The following is a 1,272-nucleotide window of genomic DNA, read 5'->3' as shown; positions in this document are numbered from 1 at the left end:
GATGCCGACATTTACCTCGCCGCTGTGGAGGAACAGCTAAGCCAGCGGTTAAAAGCCAACGGCGACACAACGAAAGAGCCAACTGACCAAGCGAGGCAACTACTGCTAGCAGCAGTAGAAACCCAAGGCGCGACACAAAGTTGTTTGCTGGCAGCCATCGCCATAGCGGCCGCGCACAAAGCAAGAGTAGCGGAGCAGCAATCGGCCACAAGAGGGACAACTTTCAAACTAGCCCTAACACAAATCAACAAGCTCCGGCGCGAGCTGGCAGCGATCTCCACATTAAGCCAACTGAAGCTCGCAGTGAAAACCGATGGCCACAGACAAAAGGACTCGACCCAGGCGACGCACAGCATCATACGAGCGGATGCAACAACGCCTTTAGACTGCGGCGCACAACATAAGCTGACAGAAGGGAAAATCAACAGCCTCGAACCGAACCCAACAAAACTACTAAGTTTACGCATAGCTGACACGCAGAAAAAGGCGGAAGAAACAGCTGACAATGCCCTAGAGCTTACCATGGGCAGCAGCTGCAATCACAACGGAGCGGCATACGCTGACTGGAACACAGCTTCAGGCAGCTGCAACCAAGCCAATGTAAGAAGTCTGTCGCCAACCATAACGCAATCAGGGCTTAAGGAAACCGACAGAACTGAACCCATCAAGAGCCTCCAGCTTTACGCTAACCCAGGAACTGTCGGTGAGTGCAACAGCGCGCACAACGCAGCAACAGAAAGCGACAAACCGGACGAATACGCGGCAAAGACGATCTGTCACGCCCTGCGGACACAACCAGCAGCAGGCAAGAAACTAACATTAAACGGGGAGGCACTAGCAGCAGAAACACTGGTTGTCGAAGCCGCCGGCAGCTGCCTTCCAGGGTACAGAGGAAAGAAAAAGCTTTCAGACAGCGACCGCCAAACCCTAACTAAATTTTTAAAAGACGCATATGGAAAAGACAGCGACGCCTTTAACGCCAAATTCACTACTCTAAAACCAGGCCAAAAGGCTAAAATTCATAAAGGAGGAGAGGTGCAAGCTGTGGATATTGGGGACGTCAACACCGACGGCGAGGCACTAAATGCAATAAGCATAATACTAGCCGATCGCGCGGCGCAGATAGCAGCAGCACAACAAACAAAAGCAGCAGTAGATTCCAAGACAAAAGAAAAATGCAAGGAAGACGCAGAAGAAAGTAAATGTACAGCAGACAAAGATTGCGAACACAAAGACGGCAAGTGCCAAGTTAAAGATGGGGTAAAAGTGGAA

The 1,272-nt window shown here is 51.0% G+C and overlaps 1 protein-coding gene across 1 annotated transcript in view; it reads left to right on the top strand.

Annotated features, from left to right (window-relative positions):
• TEOVI_000855200 (uncharacterized protein) overlaps positions 1-1,272 on the top strand; it is a gene marked incomplete at both ends in the record, with an annotated part of 1,335 nt that overhangs the window by 27 nt on the left and 36 nt on the right. Inside the window, one exon of the mRNA XM_067222021.1 lies at positions 3-1,272. Within this exon, the coding sequence (XP_067078122.1) occupies positions 3-1,272 (1,270 nt within the window). The remainder of the gene's footprint in view (positions 1-2) is intronic.

The sequence above is a fragment of the Trypanosoma equiperdum genome, assembly GCF_001457755.1.
Source record: "Trypanosoma equiperdum strain OVI genome assembly, contig: ctg_1540, whole genome shotgun sequence".
In the NCBI taxonomy this organism is placed as follows: domain Eukaryota; phylum Euglenozoa; class Kinetoplastea; order Trypanosomatida; family Trypanosomatidae; genus Trypanosoma; species Trypanosoma equiperdum.
Note: the sequence above shows the minus strand (reverse complement) of the source record. Positions and strands in the feature narration are given on the sequence as shown.